Source organism: Aotus nancymaae, unplaced genomic scaffold (assembly GCF_030222135.1).
Source record: "Aotus nancymaae isolate 86718 unplaced genomic scaffold, 86718_ANA_hifiasm-v0.15.2.pri h1tg000057l, whole genome shotgun sequence".
NCBI lineage: Eukaryota > Metazoa > Chordata > Mammalia > Primates > Aotidae > Aotus > Aotus nancymaae.
The window spans coordinates 53814314-53841768 of NW_026988471.1; the positions used below are offsets into that span (position 1 = coordinate 53814314).

The window sequence follows — 27455 nt, forward strand, 5'->3', positions numbered from 1 at the left end:
AAGCTTTCAGACAAGTGCTACCCAGTTCCTACATAATGGACCCAGATCACATCATTAGTAAGTGGCAGAACATGGATCTGAACCCAGGCTTCCTACAGATAAAACTCATATTTTCCATTGTATGATGCCAAATTGAAGGCTGGAGCTGATTAAAGTTCTTCAAAATGTTATCTGGGTGCATGCATAACAAATGGGCAAAGTGTAGGCAGATAATTACTATATGTGAGATGAATCATAAAGGCCAAGAAGAAAATCTCTCCAAGTGAAATTAACAAGATAGGTCCTTTATTGAATAGGGACACATTTTAATGTTTCATCTACTGTTAGACCCAAAAACGGAGAAAAGGGCTTTACTCCAATATATTTGATAGGTACTTTCCCACAGCCGAAAACTATAATTATTTGTTAAAAATGTCTTTTAAATCCCATGTGAATCTGATTAAATAAAATTAGGGTACATTTATGCAAGAGAAATGTTATGTAGCCATTAAAGAAAGTGATACAGATCTACATTATCATAGAAACATGTCCATAATTATAAATGAAAACAGAATGTTACAAAAAGACTCACGGTATATTCTCACTTAAGAAATTAAACATATAACTATGAAGTCTGAAAGGATATCTACTAACCAGTGTTTTTCTTTCTGTGTAACAGGATTATCAATGAACTTTACTTGCTTCTTTATTCTTTTCTGTGCCATCTGAAATGGTCCCACTCTAATGGCAAGCATGAATCATGACTATAATCAGAAAAAAAATTCACCCCTTTCTGTTTCTATTCGGTACTACTAAAGAATCTTATGAGTGTTATTTTTCCCAGTAGGCTTTCCTATTGGAAAAAGAACACGTTAGCCTAATAAATATTTGGATCCAGCTGACAGTTAAAATTCTAGCAGTATATAAATATGTTGATGATTCTGTTGTTCTGGGTTGAATCAAGTCAATTTCCCCAAAGTTGACGATACTAGTATAGTCATGTATAAGGCCCAGCAGCACTCAATGATCACAGCCTTAAATTAAATAAAATTAACTATACAAAAGTACAGTAAACCCTAACTTACCACTTCCTTTCCTCTTGTTCCTAAGAACAAAGTCTTTTCAATAAATGGAAAAGCTCTGAAAATTACATATGTAAGCCCACACATACTAAATGAAAATACGTAAACAGGTACATGAGACTAGCTCAAAGCAGGTATCACGACAGATATGCTGAAACAAGCACTAGGAATGCTCTGGTGGAGCCATGGGACCCTTACAGCACTGGAGGAGAACAAAAAGGAAAGAACAGCCAAGAGAAATGAGACAACTAGGCACTGATAGTCACATGCAAGACAAAATGAATATATCCCAGAATAGGAACATCTGAGAGGCCATCTACACTGCCACCAACACCACTGTGCAAAGTACAGAAGAATTTCAATCTTTTTCTGTAAGGGAGCTGAAGAGATTTTAAGTGAAGCTGCAAGAATGAAAATGTATTAGTTGCTAGCAAACAGTGTGGGTGACTTAATTGACATTTGCCAACAAAATTTCTAGTCCCTTACAGATTCTTCAAATTGGTTTTAATAAAAAAAATTATGAAAGATTGTTTATCCAGGATAATTGATTCTAAATAGGAAGTATAAAATTTTATTAAAATTCCTTCTGAGAAATATATTTAAATGCTGTTGCTTCTGATGGTCAACAATTGTTAATTTAGATTCATTAGTTTAGATGTTTGTTCAATCCTGAAATCAAAATCAGACAAAGACATCACAAGAAAGATAAACTACAGATAAATATCCCTTATGAATATAGATGCAATAATCCACAACAAAATACTAGCAAACTGGATCCAGCAACGTATAAAAAAGATTATATACTATGGCCAAGTGGCCTTTATCCCAGAAATACAAGATTGGTTCAACATATGAAAATCAATCAACATACCATATTAATAGGATAAGGACAAAAACCACATGATCATACCAATAGATGCAGAAAAAGCATCTCACAAAATCTTAACACATTTTCAAGACAAAACATTTAACACCGTAGAACAAAAACAAACATTCTCAGCCTGATAAAGAGTATCTACAAAAACCACAGCTAACATCATATTAAATGGTAAAAATCTGTTGCCCTAAGACCAGGAACAAGACAAGTACATCCATTCTTGCCATTTCTGGTTCAACATTGTCCTGGGGGTGCTATGCAGTGCAAATGGCCAAGAAAAAGACATATAAGCCATCCATATTGGAAAAGAAGAGATTAAACTCTCAATTTGCAGATAACATGATCTTATACAGTAAATCCTCACTTAATGTCAAGGATAGGTTCTTGAAAACTGTGACTTTAAGTGAGATGACATGTAAGAAAACCAATTTTACCATAGGCTAATTAATATAAACAAGACTTAATATTAATATAAACTTATTACTAATACAAACAGTTTCAATGGCATATTTTTGGTCACCAAATCATCATCATATTCTAAATAAAGGCTGGGTGCAGCGGCTCACACCTGTAATCCCACCACTTTGGAAGGCTGAAGCAGGTGAAGGATCACCTCAGGTTAGGAGTTTGAGACCAGCCTGGCCAACATGGTGAAACCCTGTCTCTATTAAAAATACAAAAATTAGCCAGGCATAGTGGCAGGTGCCTGTAATCCCAGCTACTTGGGAGGCTGAGGCAGGAGAATCACCTGAACTCAGGAGGCAGAGGTTGCATGAGCCAAGATCATGCCACTGTACTCCAGTCTGGGTGACAGAGCAAGACCCTATCTCAAAAAACAAAAAAAAAAGTTTCTAAATAAAGACTCAAAACACTTCTACTATTAAAGCCTGAAATAATATAAGCTATCCATACATTTAAGAAAGATATTTTAAAACCCAATTTTTGGTGAATCAGTGAGTGATGGTGGTTGTAGTGGTAGTGGGTTAAATCAAGGAACAAATGTTTGCAAAGCAAATATTGTGGTAGGAGCACCTCCCACCACAACCAGATAGTTCAAAAACAACAAATACAGCAGGATCACTAAGTGCCTTCATACTGCATCATTTATTGTTGTGTATTTGCATGATTATTGTATACTTTATGAATTTTTATTTTAAAATAATCTGTATTCATTCATTCATTCATTTTCCAACCTGCTTATTCCAGTTCTCGGTCATGGGTGGCCAGAGCCTAACCTGACAGCTCAGGGAGCAAGGCAGGAACCAACCCTGGACAGGACACCATTCCATCGCAGGGCACACTTATACACACACCTTTACATTCACTCATACTGAGACAACTGAGACACACCAATGAACCTAATGTGTACATCTTTGGAATATGGGAAGAAACTACAGAATACCAGAGAAAACCCCATGCAGACATAGGGAGAACATGCAAATTCCATACAGACAGTGGCCTCAGCCAGGAATTGTTTTTTTTTTTTCCCTCATCCACATTATAACGAAACAACACTCAACACAACAATTATATCTGAGGGCCTACTGTATGTATTTTAAAAATTCTAAGAAATCCACAAAAAAGCTACTAGAAATAATGAATGAGAGTCCAGCATGGCTGCTGGACACAGTATCAATATACAAAAATGAATTGCATTTCTATACACCATCAATAAACAAATCTGAAAATGAATTAAATAATTCCATTTATAATAGCATAGGAAAAAACAAAATACTAAGGAATAAAGTGAGAAGAATTAAGACATATAAACTATAAATGATAATACACCGTCCAAAGAAATTAAAGACAACTTAATTGGAAAGACATCTCCTGTTCATAAATTGAAAGACATTGTTAAGACGGTCACACTCCTCAAATTGAGCTGAAATATAAACACTTATCAAAATCCTAGCTGTCTTTTAGCAAAAATTGACAGGCTAATTGCAAAATTCATATGGAAATATAAGGGATCCAAAAAATTAAGACAAACTTGAAAAAGTACAACAAAGGTTGGAGGACTTGAACCTTACTATATCAAAACTTCCTAAAAAGGTACAGTAATCAAGACAGTAGAGTAGTTACACAAGGACAAACAGGTAGATTAGTGGAATACAACTGATAACCCAGAAATAAACCATTACATTTATGGTCAACTGATTTTGACAAGGGTACCAAGGCAACTCAATGAGAAAAAAATCAGTCTTTTAAACAAATGGTACTGGGACAACTGGATGCCCAACTGCAAAAAAAATGATGGACTATTCTACTTCATATCACATATAAAAGTTAACTCATACTGGCTCAAAGAGTCAAAGGAGCTTAAACTAGAAAACTCTTTTTTCTTTCTTTCCTATCTTTTTGTTGTTGTCGTTATTGCTGTTGAGACAGGGTCCCACTCTGTTGCCCATGCTGGAGCGTAATGGTGCAAAAACAGGCAACCTCAGCTTCTTGGGCTCAAACAAGCCTCCTGCCTCAGCCTTCCAAAGTATTGGGCTGAGTCAGGGCACCCAGCCAGAAAACTCTTTAAGAAAAAAATAAGTGCAAATTTTCATGACTTTGGATTAGACAATGGTTTCTTATTACATTTAACACCAAAAAGGACAAACAACAACAAAAAAAGATAAATTGGATTTCATTAAAATTAAATACTTTCACCACAAAGGAAGTGGAAAGATAACATACAGAATGAGAGAAAACACCTGCAAATCAATTATCTGATAAGAGACTTTTACTCAGAATATATTTAAAAACTTTTACAACTCAACAGTAAAAAGACAACCCAATTTAAAACAGACAAGAGATTTCAACAGCCATTTCTCCAAAGAAGATATACAAATGGCCAATAAGCACATGAAAAGATACTCAACATCATTTAGTCATTATAAAAATGCAAACCAAAACCACAGTGAGATACCACTTCATACCCCTAGGATGGCTATAATCATAAAGATGAGCAATAACAACTGTTGACAAGAAGTGATAAAGATTAGAAGCCTCATACATTACTGATGGGAATGTAAAATAAAGCCACTGCGAAAAACAATTTGACCGTTCCTCAAAAAATTAAATACAGAGTTACCTTATGACCTAGCAATTCCATTCCTAGGAATTTTTACCCAAGAAACTAGAAAACCTGTGTCCACACAAAAACTTAATACACAAATGTCCACAGCAGCATCATTCATGATAGCCAAAAAGAGGAGACAGACAACCCCAATGTATGTCAATTGATGAATGGATTTAAAAAAAAAAAAAAGTATGTCATATAGTAGAATATTATTGGGCCATAAAACAAAATGAAGTGCAGTAGTCCTCCCTTAACTGCATTTTCCCTTTCCCTGGTTAGAGTTTCCTGCAGTCAACCAGTTAAAAAGTAGGTGAGTATTGCACAATGAGGTATTTTGCGAAAGACATCACATTCACATAACTTTACTATAGCTTACTGTTACAATGATTCTAATTTATTGTTAATGCTGTTAATCTCTTACTATAATTTACAAACTGAACTTTATCATAGTTATGCATAGATAGAAATAAACATACTATATACAGCATTCGGTCCTATCTATAGTTTCTAGGGCATACACTAGGGGTCTTAGAGCCTTATGTTTCAAGGGTAAGGGGAAACTACTGTACTGATACATGTTACAACCTGGAAGAACCTTGAAAACTGAAAGAAGTCAGCCACAAAAGGTCATATATTTTATGATTCTACTTATAGGAAATGCCTAGAACATGCAAGTTATGAATTCTGCAGAGACAGAAAGGAGATAAGTGGTTGTCCGGGGCTGGGGAAAAGGGAAGCGGAGTGACTGCTAAAGGGTATGGGGGGCTTCTTGGGGAGGGGGTAAAGAAAATGTTCTGGAAATAGACTAAAAACTTAAAAAAAGTTGTCATTTTAACATATTTCTCTACTAGGTTGTAAACTCCATAAAAGAACATGTATGTCTTACTAACTAACTTTATTCCCACAGCTGAGCAGAAAGCCAAAAACAACTAAACTTTCAATATTATTGTTGACTGATTAGAATGAATGTATACCTTATGACAGGTTACTAATTCTAATTGATTTAGTCAAAAAAATGTTTCTATGCTTTGGACTTAACATTTAATTACACTATTTTCAGATGTCTATATTTATTAAATAACAAATAATGCTTTCAATTAAATTTATAAAAAAGCAAACACTGTGTTGCAGACTTGTCTTCCCTTACATAGACCTTAGAAAACTGTTAAGTGCCTTTCATCTTTATGTTCCCATTACCTACATCATCAACACTTGCTGCACTGTCTGAATAGCGGCCAGGTTTTTATAACAAAAACATTTAAATTAATCTTCAAATTAAAATAAAGGACAACTTTCAATAAGAACTACAGGATCACCAAAATGTTAAAATGTTATTGGATTCCTCTATAATCACTTTAGTGTCTCCTTATTTTTGAAAAAACAAAACTTACACAAGTTTAACTTTTCTTGGTTCCTCAAGTCTCCTTCTACTCTGCAGAATAAAGTGTTAATCATGCAAGGTAACCCTATACTGTGCCCTAAACCTTAGTCATATAAAATGCTCATTAAATATCCTTTCAAAGATCTGAAATGAATTTAGCAGTACTTCTCCATTTATAACTCTGGGGAATGCTTATGGATTACTAGAAATAATGCTCATCAATTTTAACAAACCCTTGTAGTTTAGAAAAAAGTAATTTCTGCCCTGCAGTCCTTGTCAACTTTTGTTTCCAATATAAGAATGTGAAAAATCATTGATAGTGTTTTGTGTAATAGCATCTTTATCAAACTAAAATGCCAATTCAAAATAACTCAGTACACTTAAATCTTTTCTTTAAAATAAAAACTTCTGGCTCAATGCACAGTAAGAAGAGTTGCCTACATTTGGTAATCACAAACTGTCATCTGCCATAGCTAAAAATAGTGTCAGCCTGCATCGCATGCCTTACATGCAGAAGTCATCCAATTACATTTTGCCTCAAATCAAATTCTTATGTTCTTCTTTGAATAGCCTGAAGTCAGGTTTCAATTTTAAAGGCTTTTGTCTGGGGGAAGGGGTGGGGGAGAGTTGAACTGGCTGTTCCTAAAAATTCTAGGACAGGGAATGGCTGGCAGAAAAATACCTGCTTTTGAAGCAAAAGCAAATATTAAGTTCTCTTTAATAACACCAGGTAAGGAATGAGAATGGCAGTTAAATAGGAAATAAATAAATATATATTAGAATGGTATTAAAATTTTAGTTGTTTTGCACAAACAATGTTTATAATAAGTAATTATATATTTATTAGGAATCACAATCCTTAATCAAATGCTTCCCAATTGCCAGGAAAAGTAATTAGAATTCAGAATTGATCATTAAGTACTACACAGGAGTAAGCTTTTATCTCAACATAGTAAGCATTCACCTGTCAAATAAATGACAGGCAAAGGTCCAGAAAAAGTATCTGTGTAGAGTTTAGATCTTTTCACAAAGAGATTAAGAGGACCTTGAGTCCTGTTTCTTCCTTCAGGTTAGTATCAATATGAGCTGAGACGATAACGTAATCTCTGTTTCCCTGTGTGTAAAATTAGAAAAATAATACCCACCTAAGAAATTATTTAAGGCTGAATGGAAATTTCATGAACGGAAATGCTTGGTGAACTGAACACACCAAATAAAGGTACTAAAGCTCAAGAGATAAGGTCAAGTAAGACAATCAAATATTAAATGAATGCTTAGCTAAGCCCTGATTTTTTAAAAAAGGTGAATTCAACTTTCTCTGAAAGTATGTCTAAAGAGGTTTCAATTAGCAAGTCTCAGGCTGATGAGTACCTGTTGTTGCTACAAAAATAACTCAACCAAATACCTGGCAAACCAGCATCTCTCTTGGCTATCTCCTCCTCCTTTAAATAGAGGTTTTAAATGATACGTGAAAAATTTCAGGTCCTGTCTCTTCCCCTAAATCTTTCCTGTCTTACTTCAGTATTCAATAACATTACAGTGCTTTGGCTGGCTAATTTGAACCACCACACCTAAGACAGTAACACTTTACATGACAAATAGCATAATAAACAAACAGGAGAATTTCTATACTTCCCCTTTCTATAATAATTTTGTAATCTTCCAGTCTGAGCAAGACACTGTGCTGAGTACATTGCATACATTATCTCATATATGACACAAATGTATGTGTACATTTGTAATGTCAACCTATTGTTAAATAAATAGTGTAGGGTTACAAACTGAAATTCAAGTCTGACCATGAAGGTCTCACTCTATTTAAAAGACTATATTAATACTCAAGTTTGCTTTTTATCCTACTCGAGAATACCAAATAGTGTTTCAACCTTAGTTCAAATAATTGAGGCAAGAGACACAATTTACTAACACTATGAGTAGAGTTATAGGTGAGACCAATAAATTTCATTAAGAGATTCAATGATAGGAATAAACCATGTTTTGTTTAAATTGCAAATTGTTTTCTGGAAGCAATCTAAATTGTTCTCACTTTAAAAATAAATTTATACTATAAATAACTATATATGTAATTACGTATACATAAAAACTATAAAAGAATAGATAAAAAGACACGGGTTTTTAGAATGATATAAAAATTTTTAAATAAGCAATAAACTTGAAAAACAGAGCATATAAAGCAACAAAAAGATAGATGCCATTTCTAGAAAATCTCCAGCAAACAGATGTCAAACATAAAGATGTTAAGTTAATGCTTACTATTGATTTTATAAAAAACCAATCCCACACCCAGGATAGAACCCAAATATTATTACTGAGAACAAATGGCCTTTACAATTTTGTTTTCAACACTGAGTGTGTTTTCACATACATACTCCTTTCGCCACATAACATGAACTAAAAGGTAGTTTGTGATTTAGAAATATATATACTTCTAGCTCTCTAGTAACCAACACTCTTCGAGGAGTACAAGATTCTCTTACCCAAGTTTAGTATTGTTAAAGGAGTCCCTGCAGTTATGAAACTGCATAGGAAAAAAAATTTTCATAAATGAGAAAACATCCACTAAGCAATCTTCAGAATTAATCTAAGTTCATAAATATCCCTTACTGTTTAAATTCACCATCCAGCCTCACTCATTACCTAAATGTGTCTTGTCAGATAAAACCACCCAAATCAACAGTATAAAACTGCAAATCTTCCTATTAACATTAAATTCCACAGAGTTAATGTGAGTGATGGTGGAGAATTGCTCCAAAAAACACTGATAGTCCAATAGGCACTTCCAAACAGAGCCTCTCACTTCAAAAGGAGGAACCCCCAGGAAAGTAAATTTTTAAAGCACTAAACATTTTTTGTAAAGGGACATTATATATGATCCACTGTGAAATTCAACCACAAAGCTAAAGAAGTCATTTTGTGCTGCTATACAATTTTGTGGCAAAAATTAACACTCACCGAAATTCCAAAAACCTGATTCATCCTCTATTTATTCCAAAACCTTATGCACAGCTGCAACTGTAAACTAAATTATGTTAAAAATGAACTAAAATAAACTTAGTTTCATAGTTACTGGTTTTTATGTTCCAGATAAAGTCAATCAAATCTTTTTTTTTTTTTTTTTTTTAAGGCAGGGTCTCCCTCTGTCACCCAGGCTGTAGCACAGTGGCGCCATTATAGCTAACTGCAGCCTCAACCTCCTGGGCTCAAGCAATCCTGCCACCTTAGCCTCCAGAGTAGCTGGGACCACAGGTGTGCACCACCACACCAAGTTAATTTTTTTTTAATTTTGTAGTGACAGGGCCTCCCGATGTTGACCAGGCTGGTGTCGAATTCCCAGGCTCAAGTGATCCTCCCACCTTGGCCTCCCAAAGTGCTGGGATTATAGGCATGAGCTACGAGGCCCAGTCAGTAGTCTTTTTTTCCTGTATTTCAAGTAGAAAATGGTTCAATATACTGCAGGAACATAAAAACTACCTATGGCTGTTTACTGTCTTCTAAGGATAATATGAATTCCTCTAAGAGAAAAGTGAAGTTCAACAACACCACACATGCTTCATTTATAAATTAATTAAATTCACCAGCTTACTTCATTAGTTCATGTGGTTTTCAGTATTTCCCTCAATCCCACACCCTATTTCCAACTTTACTAAGAGAAAACAAATAAAAAAGGGCAGAAAACAGTTCTAATTTTTCACTCCTAGTTTTTCTAAACCATGATAATTTCCTCTTTATAGAATAATCCTATATTTAATTTCATTTCCTCTAAGGTAAAGCTAAATACATATCTTCTCTTTAACTATGTTGGATATACATGACTCTCCCTACTTGTACTCACTCTAACAATTTTCAATTGTAAAGAATGTTAAAATGAGAACTTTTCCTATGACAAGTCTGTATTTCTGATAATTTTTTTTTTAGAGACAAGAGTCTCACTCTGCAGCCCAAGCTGGAGTGCAGTGGCATGATCTAGGCTCACTGCAACCTCTGTCTCGGGGGATCAAGCAATTCTTATGCCTGAGCCTTCTGAGTAGCTGGGACTACACGTATGTGCCACCAAACCCGGCTAATTTTTGGTATTTTACTAGAGATGGGGTTTCACCATGTTGCCTAGGGTGGCCTCGAATTTCTGAGCTCAGGGGATCCGCCCGCCTCGGCCTCCCAAAGTGCTGGGATTACAGGCGTGAACCACCGCACCTGGCCTTGGATAAATTTTGATAAGCATGCAGTTATTACTGTAAATTGCTAGAATTGATCAAGACCTGTATAAAGAGAAACTTAAAATTAGAAAATAAACTGGTTCAATGTATAATTTACTACAATTTAAACTTTCCTTCTTGTTAGCATCTGAGCTTAAAATCAGCAGGCACTACATCTTAGAAACAGGAAATTACTGCTCAGAATCCTATTTTCTACTAACAAAAACTAAATGGAAAATCATTAGTCATAAATCTAGAAACTTGAACTTAATATACTGGAGTTGGGGAAGGAGGGGAACTCAAAGCAAATTACTAGTTCAAAACAGAATGAACTTCATTAATAAGTAAATCAGTTATATTTATTCTTCCATAACCTTATATACCTATTGTACACACAATATAAATGTACACTGAATCAATGAACAGTACGATGAAACAAGGTATTCATATCATGAATAGAATAATCTATTCCAAACTATTTTAGATTTAGGTGAAAGACAATAAACAAGAGTATACAACAAAAAAATTCTAATTTCAAACATTCTATGAAAAAACAGAATTTTAGTAAATCTGTAGTCAGAGAGTAGAAATTTCAAAATCTACTTCAGTGCCTAATTCTTAATGATGGACTTTGAATACTATGATTAATATTTGATAATTTTTATTTTTAAATTGCTTTGAGCTTAAGTAAATGTTATATAGAATAAATATGATAGTGATAGTATTTGAAGAAAGACAATACAATAATATTTTAGTGTCCATAATACATCAAATGCCTAAGTGGCAGCTCAAAAAAACTTGAAATTCATGAAGCAGATTAAATACACACACATGCACGTGCACACACATGCACACACACAAATATGTCAGCCTTATTCATAATAGAGCAGAGAAATAAATATAAATGTGGTGTTGGAACACTGCTCCAAAAATGCAAAGAAAAGTACTGCCTAAATTAGACATCATCCTTTAGCCCAAATTTTAGCAAGAGATGGGACGAAGGGAATACAGTCAGCCCTCTCTCTGCATCTGCGGGTTCCACATCTGCAGATTCAACTAACTGTGGATGGAAAAATGTAGTTAGGTCAATGATGGCTGCATCTTTACTAAACAAGTACTGACGTTTTTCTTGTCATTATTCCCTAAACAATGTAACAACTATCTACATTGTAAAAAGTAACTCAGAGATTATTTCAAGCATGCAGCAAGATGTGCGTAGGTTATATGAAAATACTGCACCATTTTATATAAGGGACGTGGGCATGTGTGGATCTTGGTATCCATGGTGTGGGGGGACACAGGGTAGAGGGCTGGAAATAATCTCTTGCAGATATTGAGATAGCTGTAAATAAAAAGGGAACTTAGGGGACACCCAGAGAACAAATTTAAGAATTCTATTCACTGCCTAGATATTCTGCCTACATCCAAGCATGGGATCCCATCCTTAAAGGACGAAAAGAAATTATTCTCCTGGCCCAGGAAATTCCCACTAGGTTTAACCTTTTAACAATATGTGTACTAAATCACTACATACCTATCTTCTTCCATAATTAGTGTGACAGACAACTACCTGCCTTTTTTACTGCAGTGAGGACAATACAAAAGAAGTATACGACACTCAGTAATATGCCACAACTAGACTATGCACAAATAAAATATCAAAGCATGGGCCATTTTAGCTTTTATACTTTTCAATCTTTGGTTATTCAAGTGGAAGTATAAATTAACAAAATAAAAACAAAGGCTTCACGACACTATGGACCTGTGGCATGGTCCTGACCAATATCTAAACTCTCATTTTCTTGGTTTCCTTATCAGTAAAATAAGAAAGTTGGAATAAATGATTAATAGGAGCAGAAATACTCTAAAAATCTTGAATTTACAGAAGTTCCTTAAGTTACTTAATTGTTCCTTTAAGAAGGGAAGAGGTGAGGAATCATTTTTCTAATTTCTCCCACTTGAAAATACATTTTAAAATTTTCCAAAAATTTATGTGAATTTAAGGCCAGAAGTAAACCTGGTTGAACAATGGAGCTCTCAGGCTTTCCCTTCATTGAGAAGCTGCACCGAGTCAATCAGAAGACCTAGTGATAAAGCCACCGTTTTCAGCCTTCAAAAAAAATTTGGAGGCTGGAAAAAGAGCCAAGATATGTATGTATAAATAACTGTAACAGAAAATACAAAATGAGACTCCCTATGCCTCCCTTAGAAAGAAAAAAAAGTACAAAATGAAAACCCAGAGATGGGAGTGAGGAACACTGAACGACTTCCCCAAAGAGGTTTAGTGAACACCTCAGGAGAACCGGGCCTTTGATAAGGACTACTTGGGCAAAATGAAAAGGGAAGAAAGGGCATTCAAGATGGAGAGAAAAACACAAGCAAAGGCAAAGAACAGGCATGTTTAGGGAACAAGTCCTTCAATGTGGCTGGAGACAAGGAGTAATGAAAGATGAAATTATAAAGGTTGGGACTAGTCCATGGAATGCCTTTTAAACATCCAGGGTAGACAGTATAAACTTCATTTGAAAAGTAAGTAAAGGAAAACCCCTTAAGTGCCATGATTAGAGCTGTACTTTGGAAGAGTAATTTTAATTTAGCTATGACACATATAATTTAGTGGGAAGACCAGTTAGGAGTCCTGGTAAGGATTAGGCGTACACAGACTTGGGTAAATAAAATAGAGAGGCTATTTCTAACATTACTCCCATTCCTTACACATTCTTACAAAGCTGGTTCTTATCAAGTAATTTAATGAGTTAACACTGACAAAACAGCTATCTTAGAGTGAAAACTATTAAGAAAGGAATACATACTATTTAATCAGCCACAGATCCATGATAGACACTCACATTCATTGATGAAAGTAGCAATTTGTACAATCTTTTTGGAGAGCAGTTTGGTAACAGGCACCCAAAGACTAAATACCATAACCCAGAAATTTGGAAATAATCATAAATGGAAACAAAGACTTACATTCTGTTATAATCATTTTGGCATTGTTTTTGCAGGTTGAATATTCCTGTAATACTTGGAACTAGAATATGTTAGAATATTTGGAAATATTTTGGAATACTTGCATATACATAATGAGGTATCTTGTAAGGCCCAAGTCTAAACATGAAACTCATTATGTTTCATCTACACATTATATCCATAGCCTGAAAGTAATTTTATGCAATATTTTATATAATTATGTGCATGAAACAAAGCTTGTGTTAAGTACTTATGTGTGAAATTTTCGACTTGTGGCATCACACCAGTGCTCAAAAAGTTTCGGACTTTGGAGCAGTTTGGCTTTTAGATTTTCAGATTAGGGGATATTCAACCTGTACTTGCAAAATGTTACCAGTAACTCGATTTAACTAGATGGAACTAAAAGACTGTAGTCATTAAAATAATGTAGAGTATTTAAAAAATAAAAAGATATTTCCCCACTTAATGGAGGAAAAAGACTACAGAATAAAATATACCACATAACCCTCCCAACACACACACCCTGTTAAAAAGATGCCCCCAAACCATTCTCTATGTGATGTGAGTTTTATTCTTCTACTTACCTTCTAAATTCTCTGTAACACATACATATGTAGTGCTGCACTAACCTAAGATCTAGACGATGTATCTAATTATAATGCCTAAACATTTGGTTTTAACAAAGTTTAGAACTAAAAGGAGAATCCTTCTTCCAATCAGTAGGCCCCGTAATTGGTTAATGCCAAAGTTCCTTTGTTGGGCATTTTTTGGCCTTCCCAAGAAGTAAGGCACTTCAAACACCAAGAGCCCTGCTCTTCTCTACCAAAATGTCAGTATGAGCTATACTCAAGGCTTTCAAAAAATGTCAAGTAGCTTATCCAAGTAAAAATCAGGGAGCCCTAAAAGAATCTCTGCTCGAAAGTATGCTGTAGAAATGGTCCAAAGCTAGTTTTTCTTGAGATATAATTGAGTTTTAATGCTAGAAATATTTCTTTCCCTATCTTACAGAAATTTCTCTCAAGGGTCATCTCTGGCACATTAACTGACAAATCCAAAGAGTACTGTAGCAATAAAAAACAGTGTTGCATCTACTTTTAAAATTTAACAAGATTCACATCCATTTCTCACTCACATTAACCAGCTTCTCTATAGTATAATTGCCCATTCCTTCTTGAAAATTCTTTCCCACCTTAGTATCAGTGAAACTGATACTTGCATCTTGTACTGCTCTATGTAACTCTATATAACTGATACTGCTTCTTGTACTGCTCTATATAACTTCATCTTTCCTGATGCCACGGACCTCCCTAACTTAGGTTTTTAGGCTTTCCTTTCTTAATTGTCAGTTCTTTCACTGCGAAATCTCCTCACATAGTATTCACCTGCCTCACTCTGCATTTGACTCCCAGTTCTTTATCAGTAAACCTGTCATTTCTCTGAGCTTCCCAGATGCTCTATCATCACTTGAAAGTGTCTGAAATTCAACTTGGCATCTTTTCTATTTTAGCTCTATTTCTACTAATACTAAAGGACTATCACTGCCAATGGTTCACTCTAATTCAAACTTTATGTTGTCTCTTGAATCTTTCCACCTCATCCTTGTCCCACAAATCTATACGAAATGCCAAGTATTCTTTCCTTAAATTTCTCAAATCTGCCACTTCCTTTTCCTTCCTATTTCAGGCCAAACTCAAGCCTATATGCTTTAAATCTGGGCACAGCTACAGTCATCCTAACTGGTGTGCCTATAAGTTATTCTCCCCAGTTGATCTTATGCAGCACCCAAACAAATCTTTCAAAACTGCTATCATGTACCATTCCCTACTTTAAAACTTTCAAAGCCTTTTTATTTATTTTACGATCAAATCCAAAACTCAATGTCTTCTGTGGTCTGGCCCAAGGTATCTTGCCATAAAATCAGAGAACCTCTCAACTGAACCCTGGACGTCATGCAAACAAGGAAATGAAGACCAAAAAGGGTAAGTTTCTTATTCTAGCCAAAATAAAAAAATACCAGAACCAAGACTTAAACCCTGCATCACCATGTCGCAAATTTGCCCAACAACATGAATTACACCAGGATGCTTAATATATTGATTGCCAGGCCCTATAAAATCTGATTTGATAGTTCAGGAGAATCTGCATTTTTTAGGAGCACTAGATGATTCTCATCCACAGAAATATGAGGAAACCTAATTTAGATCATCTAGATTTTCTACATTCTTTGACTACACCAATCTGATCTTTCAACTCCTGTCCTAAATATTGTTATATCCTGAAAGTTATTTACTGTCTCAATTATACCTTTTTAGTGGTTACATCATTCTCCTACCCCACCCAAAGCCCCAGGCCTACCCATTCCTTCCTATTTTAAGCTCCTAAAAATCTTTTGACTACCTTAATCAAAATTCTCCATAAAACCCCAATAATCAAATACTATATAAAGGTCATTTGTCACAAGAAACAACAGAAAATATGAAGAATATATGAAAGAATGCAAATTATTATTGTTTTTAGCCTGAAAGATCAAATATCTTAAATACTAATCAGCAAACACACACACACACCCCACCTTTTAAAGAACACTGAAATCAGAGCATCTCTCACATCTGTCACTCTACTATACTGGTAGTCAGGGGGAGAATGCAGTAGAAAAATGCTTAAGTATATTTTTAAAATTTACCTATACCCTAGATTAGGCTCCTTCTCTGCTGTCAAACTTTTTTTTTTTTTAATGAGGAAAAACTCATTCCATGGTAGCTTCCAACTTCTCAGTGATTTCCAATTTAAACCTTACTCTGCAGTCTTAACTACTACTCTGTAACATTAAAATATAATTTAACCATTGAATCAGAAAAACAGGCAAAGTTAGTCTTACTGACCAAAACAGCCAGACAAGTACTAAAAAATATTAGGCCATTCCACTTACAAAGTGAGGCTCCCCAGAGATATCCAGGAGTAAATTCAGTTTTACATTTGGTGCCTAAAAATAATCAAAAAAATCTCTGGAAAACTATGAACTACACTGGATCTTAATTTCTCCTGTCTCACAATAACCCTTAGATTACTTCAACAAATAAAAAACTTAAGATATTATTTAATGGTCTAACACTTAAGTTATTAATAAAGAGCCTTAATAGTTGCAGAATGAGCCCTGATATGACTTTTCACCTACTAATTTTAAGGCCTCTATTTATTGTATTATTATCACTGGTATCATTTTCACTTAGCAAAAGCTACCATGTATCAATTCATCAATCTGTAATGATAACAGCTAGCAGGATGAAGACATAGAAAACCTTCTCTTTAAGCTCACATGTATAGAAACCCTAAAGACAAAAATCCAAAGCTGTACTGTTTTCTATTCTTTTTTAAGTTGCAACCATAAAAATCTTACCAATGTCTCAATACGACCTCAATTTTAAATTCACCTTTTCCCTATGTCTTTATTAAAAAAATTTTTTAAAGGATATTGTAAAAGTTACTCTAATTAGTTCTACATACTGTTTTTAGGACTATTGTTGCCAATCCTGCTTGAAGGAAAGAATTTTTTTTTAATTATAAAACTTGAACGTAGCCAGGAAAAAAATTGCTTATGTAGAATGTCTATTTGGGCTACTTAAAAATAGCTTTAATAATTTTAAGGTAATTTAAGTGGTCAGCTATACAGCCTACCACCTTCTTAAAAAAAAAAAAAAGGTAGCTTTCACCATCTACATAATAAAATATTCTTTAAATGTTCATTCTAGTCAACATTTTACCATTTACAGGCTTAAATTCTTACACAACAATCCACTGAGATTTGAAAGGATCTGGGCTTTCAAGGGGGAGGAAAAGGGATCAAAATCACTGATTGGTTATTACAAGGACAAAGGTTAGTGACTTAATATAGACATGCATTTAAAATTACTGTGTAATTATACTGTGTGTAATCTGAATGATTTCAAGATGCATATAATGTGATTAAAAGAAAGTTGGTAATAATTTTAAAGGTTCAAATCAGATTTTCAAAGAAAAGAGGCTTACTGCAAACGCAGTATCTTGCTACAAAAATCTTTACATAGAATTTCAACTACACCAAGTAAGGTTTTTTAAAATAGTCGCGGAAAATATGTCACTATGAAATATAAAAACAGCAATGTATATTTACCACGTCAAAGTGACGAACAAATGAAATCTGTTAGATCTATATTGTTTACAATGTGCAAGATTAGAGAACAGAACCTAAACAACAGGACTGAAAAGACTAAACCAAATGCCAATGAAACAGAACAGCATGACATTTTCAGGTATACAACCAAATGTAAAAACACATGAGATAGCTGTTTTAATCCTTTAGCTTTAAACTCTTCATAGGTTTCACTTTCAATCCAAAATATCTAAATTGCAAAGCTTATTCACAGAAATACATTAGTGGTCACATACAAAAACTGAAGAAATAAGAGGTTAAAAAGCACATATACCCTTGTCCTTCCAATTTTTCTTCTGACCGTCCATCTCTTGTCACGATCAGTGCCTTGCAGCTCCAATTATTAATTATGCATACCAACAGAAAAGCTGTAACAGCACAAATCTATTCCCTGAGACATGAAATACCCGTTTCCTCAACCGAAGTCTGCAGTCTCCTCTGCTGCACAACTGCAGCAGGACTGAAGTCACCTGATGTCTTCTGGGTGTGGAGCAGTCTGACGCAGTGCAATCTGTAACTAGGCTACTAATACTCCAGCATTTAATGCTTTCCTTCTATCTGTTGATTGTTCTAGGCATTTGCCTTGTTGCTGCTACCAAACGGAGCTGCATTTGAAGGGGAGGGCAGGCTACCAAAAGAAAGGAAATGAGGGCTGCTCTTATAACAGAACCAACCACTGAATGTTTTGAAATGCACTTAAAGCCATATGCAGTTTTCTTTTTTTTTTTTCTTTTTTTAACAGATGGTCAAATTATGCTGCTGGTTTTCAGTTTCATTTAAAATTCTAAAATTAATGGTTACCTGATAAGATAAAAATTGACTGATCAAACGGTAATACCCTAAATTTCAAGCTTGTGAAACGATGAGTCTCCTTAATTTCTCCTAAGTTTACTAAGATGAAAAACATTCAGCATTTTGCACCTTATGAAGGGATAGGCAGAAAATAAAAGTCAAATTACTAGTGTTTATTGAACATATTACTGGAACAGAAAACAGACATCAATTTTAGCAACTTAATCTTTCTAATCTCTTTTTTCCTCTTTTACAATTATGGAAATCCAGAGACTTACAAATATATACTAACTCTCAATCATCACCTGCTCCAACTTAATCTTTCAATAAATATTTATTAGACACCACTACAGACACTATCTATTAATAGATTCTTAGCTTGGGGAGATATTCATGTGCTAATGATATCATTTGCCATGGGAAAATGACATAAGAGCAAACTATAATTTTATTTTTCTGACACAGGGTCTCGCTCTGGCACTGAGGCTGGAGTGTAGTGGTGCAATCATGGCTCACGTGGCAACCTTTACCTCCCAGCCTCAAGCAATCCTCCCACCTCAGTCACCACAGGCATGTGCCACCACTTCCACTTTATTTTTTATTTTTAAACTTTTTTTTTTTTTAGAGATGAGGTCTCCCTGTGTTGCCCAAGCTGGTCACAAACTCCTGGGCTCAAGCAATTCTCTTGTCTCAGCCTCTCAAAGTGCTGGGATTACAGGTATGAGACACCAAACCTGGCCTAAAATTCTACTGAAAAATATAAAAACAAATCTATGTATAGCATTTCTAAAATTTTTGTTCAACTTTATAAAACTGATTTTCATTACAGTGCAGTGTCTCTACTTATGTTCAACAATCAGTTTACCTGATGCTTATATCTGCCTAAGCAGAAAAGGCAGTAACAAATCAGCTAAAATATTTTAAAATGCAATTTGCGAAAATATTATATGCAGTCTATGTACAAAAATACACACTTAAAACTGTATCGCTACAATGAAATGGAGATAATATTTTCTGGAACTTGCTATAAAACTGTGGGCTGCAAAATCCTTACTATCAGAAGTGGCTTGAGGTTAATATATACACCTACTATGTACCCACAAACACTAAAAAAAAAATATTTAAGAGTTAAACATAGAACTAAAATTAGAAAAACGGGGGGGGGAGGAAGCGGCTTGAATACCAACGATACATTTATTTCCCTATCTGCCTCTCTAACTCCAAACATAAATAAAGAAAAGGAATTTTTAAAAGAGCCCAGTATTCTCAGTTTGAGTCAATATTTAACTTTATACTTTAGTCACTGAACCCTTGCATAATGTGGTATTTGAGAACCCGGTCAAGTCATAGCATGGCCTGAAAATGCCTGGCCTCTCCAACAATGTTCAGAATCTCAAACTATTATCAAGTCCCTTAAAACTGAAAGCCAATAAGTAATTAGCATTAGAATAAAGTACTCAACTATAGTACCCAAACACTATTTTCAAGTCAGAGATTACTTCACTAATAGAAGAAAAAAGATTTATTGAAATCAAGGTACTCGGCACTTAAGACTACTCCTATCTTCTGTGGACTTGATTTGGCTTAACAATTTAAAAAAAGTATAATAAAACATACTCACTCATCTAAATATTAAACATACTTAGTAGCATCGCTGGCAGATTAAAAAGGCAAAACAGGAGCCCTGAAGTTTAGTAAACATTTCAACCTACCTAGTGATATCTACTTCTTCAATTTGTATAGTCTTTTTATAAGTGTACAAGGAAAACCAGCTTGTGGAAATCAACTGACATTTTGCCCACTTCTTTCTTATAAAGTTTTTCAACTAGACTTATTTTAAGTTTGGTAAGCTAAGCAAAGAAGTGCTTAAATCTGAAAAATTGATATGACACAAATTTATTAAAGATGTAAACCCAGATGGGCTATGTTTATTCTGAGAATCATATAATCTCTACTAAAAATAAAAGGCTTTAGGACATTGCCTGACAAAAAGTAGGCACTATGTAAGTGCTATTTACTTATCAGTATGCTAAAAATAACAATCAAACTAAGAGGTAACAAGACAAGTAAGGCACATAAGGAAGCTCATATACTGTCATTCAATTCTAGGCAATAACCCAATCTTCCTAAACAGAATTGCCCCCTCCCATACACAAACAATCGTCCTTGCTACATAATTCTATTATTTTCCAGCTGAGAAAAATTTACATACAAATAGTTTAGAGGTCCTATTCCACATTGAACCCCAACTTAAGAAGTCAAATAAAGGGCATAAATCTGTTAAAAACTTATACTCATTTATTTTGTTTTCCTTCAACTACGTAACTTTTTAAAAAAATTAAAAATTCTTTCATGGACAATTTTCAAGTAGATCACATATGTCCCTACTTGCAGAATAGCATTTTGATTATTTGAGACAGGAAACTCATTTCCCTTCAAAGTAAAGGCTCACAAAGGAGAGGCCACAGAAAACTCCTTTATTTATACTGCAAGTCGATAAACATGTTATATGAATTCTAAGCCCTATTTTATATTGTGTGTTTGTGAAGGGGAGAAGATGGGGAAAGGGGAATGTAATCTCCTTTTCCAGGACTCAAAAATCAGCTTTACACAGAACTTTTGAAATAAACTGTTCAAAGTTCATATTTAGCAATTTCCCACTCCTCAATGTCCATGTCCCCAGTATCCCCTTCTCCCAGGCATGACCAAAAAAAAAAAAAAAATCAAAGATGAAAACTTCCCCAAGCACATATCCATAATGCCTTTCCAAGGGTAATATGCTCTAAAATTATTTACAGTTTCTCTTCTCACATCTCAAATCAAAACTCTTGTTTCCTTAGTGCACTTACCACTTAAGTAGGAAAATTATATGAATAAATCAATTCCTACTAAACAAAAAACTCTTTTGTGACCTCAGAAACTGTGTGTATGTTTTTTGGTTTTTTTTTTTTTTTTCTCAGGGTAGGGGGTAGGAGTGATCGTATGTAACTGGTGAGATTTCAGACAGTAGAAAGTTATATTTTAGATTTTAGAACAGGCAGCACTAAGCCAGCTCTTATTCTAAGACAGTCTTCCTTTTACATTTCTTTCTTTCCTCTACTTCTGCACCCAAGAAAAACTCAGGTTTTTATTTTGCTTCCTTTTCTTTACAACATTTAGAGATGCAAGGGAAAGAAGGTGGGAAAGAAGCAATGATTTCGATTGAAAATGCTACTCTTGAAGTTAGAGACTGCTTATGTACACTGCTTTTGGGAGCTAAAATAATTTCTACTTTCCAGCCACAGAAAACAGGCATTTTAAAAAAAAAAAAAAAAAGAAACAATTATAGCTACACAGTTTTAAACTTATTTCCAAATTTAATTATTCTGAACTACACAAAGATATGAAACTAACATGTTTCATTACTGAAAAAGAGTTAATTTTTAAAACCCTATCATATGCTGTAATATAATGCCCTCTATGGACTAAATTACAGCACTTCAACAGTAACTACTGAATTAAATCTTAAGAACTGGAAAAAGATTTTAGTCTAGAAAACGAATGACAGTACAAGTTCAAATAGCAAAACAGCAAGGATTTTAAAGTCTGTAAACAATTTAACATAAGCTACTAAAAATGAATACTAAAATTCATAGAGAAATTCAAAGTGACACTATTTATGAAAATGTGCTTCTTACATTATAATCTAAAATAAATATACAAATATTCTTAAACACTCAAAGCATTTTTAAAATTTTTTATATGAAAATATGAAACATTTCATAAATTTTATGTGTCATCCTTGTGAAGGGGCCATGCTAATCTTCTCTGTATCATTCCAATTTTAGCATGTGTGCTGCCGAAGGAAGCATGCTTTTTATTTTATTTTTTTGAGATGGAGTCTCACTCTGTCACCAGGCTGGAGTGCAGTAGCGAGATCTCAACTCACTGCAACCTCCGCCTACCGAGTTCAAGTGATTCTCCTGCCTCAGCCTCCGGAGTAGCTAGGACTATAGGCATGCACCACCACGCCCAGCTAATTTTTGTATTTTTAGTAGAGGCAGGGTTTCACCATGTTGGCCAGATGGTCCCGATCGCCTGACCTTGTGATTCGCGCACCTCAGCCTCCCAAAGTACTGGGATTACAAGCATGAGCCACCATGACCGGCCTCAAGCATGCATTTTTAAATTCTGAATTCAAAAATTAATAGTCACTAGGCTCTAAACAGATCTTTTTAAACTTCAATGTCTTCATTGCAGTATCCAGTTTTGGGGGGAATCTTTAAGGTCATTTCATAATGTTTGTAATAGTATGATTAAAGCCTTTGTTCGATTTGATACAAGATGTCAATATTCAAAATTGTCTATAAAAATTTAAAAGTCATCTGTATATTCAAAATTGACTATAAAAATTTAAAAGTCATCTGTGCAAAGCAATATCTACAGCTTGCTAATTTCTCTGTCCAACTGAATTTATTCCATATAGTCAATTATAGATCATTCCACAGACTTGATTTTCCATCTACAACACTAGATGGCACCAACACCCATAGACTACAGTTGATTGCCCAATTCACGGAAGGCAATCTGGCAAACATTAATTCTGGCTTTTCCATAGGATTGTTGCCAGGCACTAAGGAGCTAGATCAGAATATGGGAATAGGAAAACAACTCTATCACCAAAAAAAAAAAAAAAAAAAAAAACTCAAATCAGAATCCAAAATCAATTTTAAATAGATCAAAATAAGTGTAAAATTAAAACTATAAGTAAATTTAAAATATGCATTTTCCTTTGTGAAAATTAAAAATGTCCACTGAAATGTAAACTAAAAATCTTTTAGGAAAATGAGGGAAAACTGTAACACAAAAGTTTACATCCTTTATATGTAAAGAATTCTCATAAAATCAGAAAAAAAAATGAACACCTAAATTTAAAAATGGGCAAAGGGTATGAACAAGCAAATCACAGAAGAAATACAAACTGCCAACATATTCACATTCACTAATAACCAAAGATCAAAACAGCAAGATACTACTTGCACCTATCAAACTGGTAAAGGGCTTTTAAAAAATACCAAGTACAGAATGTCTGGAAGAATACTTAAAGAACAAGGCATAGTAGGTAACTCTAGGAAAGAGCACTAGGCAGCTGGACAACAGAGGAAGAAGTGTGACTGTCACTGTACTTTTTGAATTTTGTATAATGTAGAAATATCATTAAAAAAATATCAACTGTTGGTGAAAGTAGACAAATGGGTGTTTTCTTATTCTGATATATGGGTAAAAATTAGTGCAACTTTTCTGGTGGCCAATTTTTGTAGCCATCCTTACAAATCCTCATGCCCACTAATGTAGGTTTTTATTTCGAATAATTTATGGAAAATAAGGATATGTAAAACATATTTAAAATTAAAGAGGATAACAGCATTATTTATCAATAAAAAAGGAACAATCTAAGGGTCTGACAATAGCAAAGTGACTGGTTAAAAAAAAATCCATACTAAGGAACACGAAGTACGAAAAATCAGCAGCAGAATATTTAAAGACAGGGAAATGTTTGCATTATATAAGACATTGCTAAATTTTTAAAAAACTTATAAACAATACGTAGAGTATGATCCCAATTTCATAAAACACTTCATTACATTCTTAAAAATACTCATACACGGCCAGGTATGGTGGCTCACACCTTTAATCCCAGCACTTTGGGAGGTGTGCAGATCACTTGAGGTTAGGAGTTCAAGACCAGCTTAGCCAACATGGTAAAACCCTGTCTCTGCTAAAAATACAAAAATTAGCCAGGCATGGTGGTCCACACTTGTAATCCCAGCTACTTGGGAGGCTGAGGCATGAGAATCACTTGAACCCAGGAGGCAGAGGTTGCAGTGAGTTGAGATCCTTCCACTTCTACTCCACCTGGGTGACAAAGCGAGACTCTGTCTCAAAAAAACAAACACATGTGCATTAAAAGTAGAATAATATATTCTAAAATATTAACACTGATTATGTCTTGGTAATACTGTAACTTTTTTCATCTCAATGCTTCAATATTTTTCAATTTTGTACAATGAGCGTGTACTATATGTCAGACTGCTTCATAAACTGTTGCCCTAACTCATATTATCAAGTCCTTGAAAAAAATCCTTATTGTTAAAATACTGAAGCTCAAATAGATTAAAACATTTGCCAAGGGTCATACAGCTCATCAGTGAAAGGGCCAGAATTAGAACTCAGGTCTGTAAAATGCCTAAATTGAGTTATTTTAACAACATTGTATTTAGCAGGAATCTCTCTTTTATGGTACATATTTATTTTCAATCTGTATTGGGCCACAGTAAACACTAAATAAACCCTCACTAATTTAACAATGTCACTTTTTAATGAGTAAATATACTCATTTCCTTTATTAACTATAGTCAGGTTCTAATTTAGCTGTACTTTACTGATAGTCTTCCAGTTAAGATTAACTAGTTATCATACTTAAAGTCCAACTTACATCAAAATTTTCCAAATATATTTGCTTAATAAAAATGTATTTTGGCCAAAATATCAACATTCAGTATCTATGGTACTTCAGTTAAAAAATTCAAAGGCTATATACTTTTTAATTAAGAAAAATATTTTAAGTCGTAAGAATATCAAAATAATTCTTATTCATGAACATATATAAGTGGTATATATAAGTTTGCAAAGCATAATTTCTAATTATTTACCTAGACAAACAAGCTCTTTTAAAGTGAGTTCTTTTATCATGGCATACTACTTGGTGAATCCTGGATATTACATAGATTAATTATAATGAACAAATAATCAACATATGCTTGGTTTACACTTCACTTACCAGTAGTTCCAAAGGGTTCAGCAAGACACAATCTATATTTTGATTATGAACTAAAAATACTCTGTGCATTAGTGACAAGTCAAGCAACCAACAAACATATACTAAATTATCATTTTCATTAAGTCAAGATCTCAGCAATTTGGGCTGGAGACATTAGTACCTTTCTTTACCAATGGCCTACTAATATAAACAGACAGCAGTTGTCCACCACAATAGGGTTTTTCGGTCTCCACATACAAGCAACACAATGTTACCCTAGTTCCAATATCCCTACATATGGAAGAATATGTGAGAAAATGTAAATGGCAACCTATATGTAAATGCCTTGCATTGCTTAATGGTTCAACACAACATGTATGTGATAAAAGCAGCAGCACCTTGATTGCCCGCTGAAGTTAGGACAATAACTGCTTAACCCAAAACCAGGAAATAACTGAGGATGGACAAACCCTGGGTTGGAATCGCAGTTCATTCTTGTGAAACCAGGTAACGACTAATATAAATAAGAAGCCCAATGTCTGGAACATGGCAGAAGCTCAAAAGCTTTGTGCTTACATAATTTACCATGTATCCTTGAGAAAGTGACTTAACATCCTTAGGCTTCAGTTTTATCACCTATAAAATCGTTCCTTCTTTCAGATTATGGTGAAGACCTAAATGAAACAAATATGTGAAAGTGCTTGGTGGTTAGTTGTTCCAAAATGATCATCTTCCCTTTCCACATAAAATGAGAAGAATTCAGCTTTTCTCAATATTTTAAAATTCTCAGTTAAGACCATCCTGGCTAATCAAACCCTGTCTCTACTAAAAATACAAAAAATTAGCCAGGCGTGGTGGCACACGCCTGTAATCCCAGCTACTCGGGAGGCTGAGGCAGGAGAATTGCTTGAACCTGGGAGGCAAAGGTTGCAGTGAGCCGCGACTGTGCCACTGCACTCCAGCCCGGGCAATGGAGGGAGACTCTGTCTCAAAAAAAATTAAATAAAAGATTAAAAAAAAAAAATTCCCAGTTAAAAATCTAAATTTGACAGAAAGAAAATCTAGAACTGAAACAAATGAACCTAATTGTATTTCAAATGAATATCATAACCATTAGTCAGTGGGAGAAGGTAGGAGGGAAAAGAAAAAAGAACGAACTAATCCAAGTAATCTGTGAATAATCTAACAACTATATACAATCAATCTTAAGCAGGGTTTCGGAGTAGGGATTTGCAAACAATCCAGAACTCTTTTATCAAGTCTTTTTTATTATAGTGATATGAAAAAAGCATTTTAAAACTCTTATGGGTGTATTAAAGGACTGGATATAAATAAGTAAATGTATTGGTGGTCTTAGGAACCGGGGTCCTCACTATAAAAGAGACAAACAAAAAACAAGGAAACAAAGAATAAACCCCATGAGAATGGATTAAAATTAGAGGTATCTATGTGAAATCATCATTTCTTAAGTATGCATGTGTATGTTTATTTGTATGTATGTATATAAGCATTTACTAGCTTTATCCACTGAAAGGGTTACAATAGAAAAATCCCCACAGTAGCAATGACCACAACTAGCATCCAGGTCTTGATCTTCAACACCTCACTATTATGAAAATTATCTCTCATTCTACATTAAAAGGAATCAGGAATCCTTGGAGAAATGGCTGATCCCAAGGCTGGGACACAATAAGCATAAAATAAGCCTACAATATTTTGTTAAGCTAGAAAGTAAGAAATGTTCCTGTCCTAACCCCAAAGAAAGAAGGCTGCATGTCCCTGAGCCTACCTGAAGGTCCCCTCAAAATACGGAATAATTTACCACCAAAATAATAAAGTTCAGTAATGAATCATAAACCAATAGGAGAAAAACGGAAATTCATGGATCCATTCTGATAATTAATGGAAACAGAGGAATGTGGAGGGTCAATTGAAAAATGTGGGGAGGAATACTGAAGTTAGAAAAAAAATCATTTTTCAACCCTTATGATAAAAACTGCATCAAGCAAAAATCATCAATGGTTTACTAAATCGGGGGGCAAATTTTGATAGGGAATGGGATATTTGCATGGTGTTCAAGTGTCACTCCTCAGACTGCTTAT

General features: G+C 34.4%; 1 protein-coding gene and 1 non-coding gene across 6 annotated transcripts in view; both read right to left on the reverse strand.

Moving 5' to 3' along the window:
- Positions 1-27455, reverse strand: part of RTN4 (reticulon 4) — a 79472-nt gene that overhangs the window by 19774 nt on the left and 32243 nt on the right. Inside the window, exon 1 of one of the 5 annotated variants that reach the window (XM_064364099.1) lies at positions 18037-18337. The exons of the other annotated variants lie outside the window; for them this stretch is intronic. Within the exon in view, the coding sequence (XP_064220169.1) occupies positions 18037-18070 (34 nt within the window). The 5' untranslated portion in view covers positions 18071-18337. Of the gene's footprint in view, positions 1-18036; positions 18338-27455 lie in introns of those variants that run through there. 5 annotated transcript variants of the gene reach the window in all.
- Positions 22298-22405, reverse strand: LOC135269746 (U6 spliceosomal RNA). The gene has a single exon (XR_010338010.1). It is a non-coding gene; the product is annotated as a U6 spliceosomal RNA (small nuclear RNA).